General features: G+C 66.7%; 1 protein-coding gene across 1 annotated transcript in view; it reads right to left on the reverse strand.

The window, feature by feature from the left end:
• Positions 1-404: 404 nt before the first annotated feature.
• MNEG_8078 (hypothetical protein) overlaps positions 405-947 on the reverse strand; it is a gene marked incomplete at both ends in the record, with an annotated part of 4,835 nt that continues 4,292 nt past the window's right edge. The window contains 2 exons of the mRNA XM_014043448.1: positions 405-548; positions 660-781. Of these exons, the coding sequence (XP_013898902.1) occupies positions 405-548; positions 660-781 (266 nt within the window). The remainder of the gene's footprint in view (positions 549-659; positions 782-947) is intronic.

Below are 947 nucleotides of genomic sequence, written 5' to 3' on the forward strand. Positions count from 1 at the left end.
TTCCCACACACATGCAAATGCACACACACACACACACACACACACACACACACACACCAACACGCGCACACAGCTCGAGGGCGCCTCCCTCTCCCAAGGGCCCACCAGTACGCTCTTCTCCCGCTGGAACAGCTTCTCGGCACCTTCACACAGCTCAACGATCTCGTCAGCCTGGGGTAAATCAGGGAAGAATACATTCATGAGCAGATGAATAAGGGGGCTCATAGGTAAATGGATGGATGGACGGATGGCCGGCGGACAGACAGAGAGACAGACAAGCAGGCAGACAGACAGATAAATAGGCATACTAATGGACACATGGGACGGTCCACGATCAGGGACCAAGGCGAGACCAGGGCTGCAAGTACCGATGGCAATGTGTGCCGGCGAGGGGCTGGCCGGTGCTAGGGCAAGCAGTGGCCCGCCTCCGGCCCCAACGCCAACGACCGCCAGGCGCGCTCGGCGCCAGGGCCGCCCGCGGCGCTGCCCCCCCTCCGCGCCACGGCCCGGCCGGCCGCAGCCGCGACGCGTGCTCCCCGAAGCCCTTCCTGCCAGGCACCGTGCGTCGGGGGCTCCGCGTCGCCCCGAATGTTCAGAAAGATACTCGACCCCCCCCCCCCCCGGCTGCCATTCCGATAGCTCCCATGCGGGGCGCGCACCGATAGCATGAAGCGGCGGTCCTCGTGGTTGGGCTTCCACTGCCGCGGCCGCAGCAGCTCGTGGATCACGCGCTTGTGGACTCCGGGCATGGACAGGCTGCGGCTGAACAGCGGGCTCTTGGCTGCGGGGGTGGGGGGGGGAGGTGGAGGGGCATGCGGGTTCGCGGTCGATTGGGGTGGGTGGGTGGAGGGGTGTGGGGTGGCTCGGGGCGTTTGGGCGCGTCACCGTGATGGGGGAAGGGCGGCTTCTTGACGGCTCCCGCAGCTGGCCTGGCGGGCGAGCGGCGG

This window comes from Monoraphidium neglectum, assembly GCF_000611645.1.
Source record: "Monoraphidium neglectum strain SAG 48.87 unplaced genomic scaffold scaffold01496, whole genome shotgun sequence".
Lineage (NCBI taxonomy): Eukaryota > Viridiplantae > Chlorophyta > Chlorophyceae > Sphaeropleales > Selenastraceae > Monoraphidium > Monoraphidium neglectum.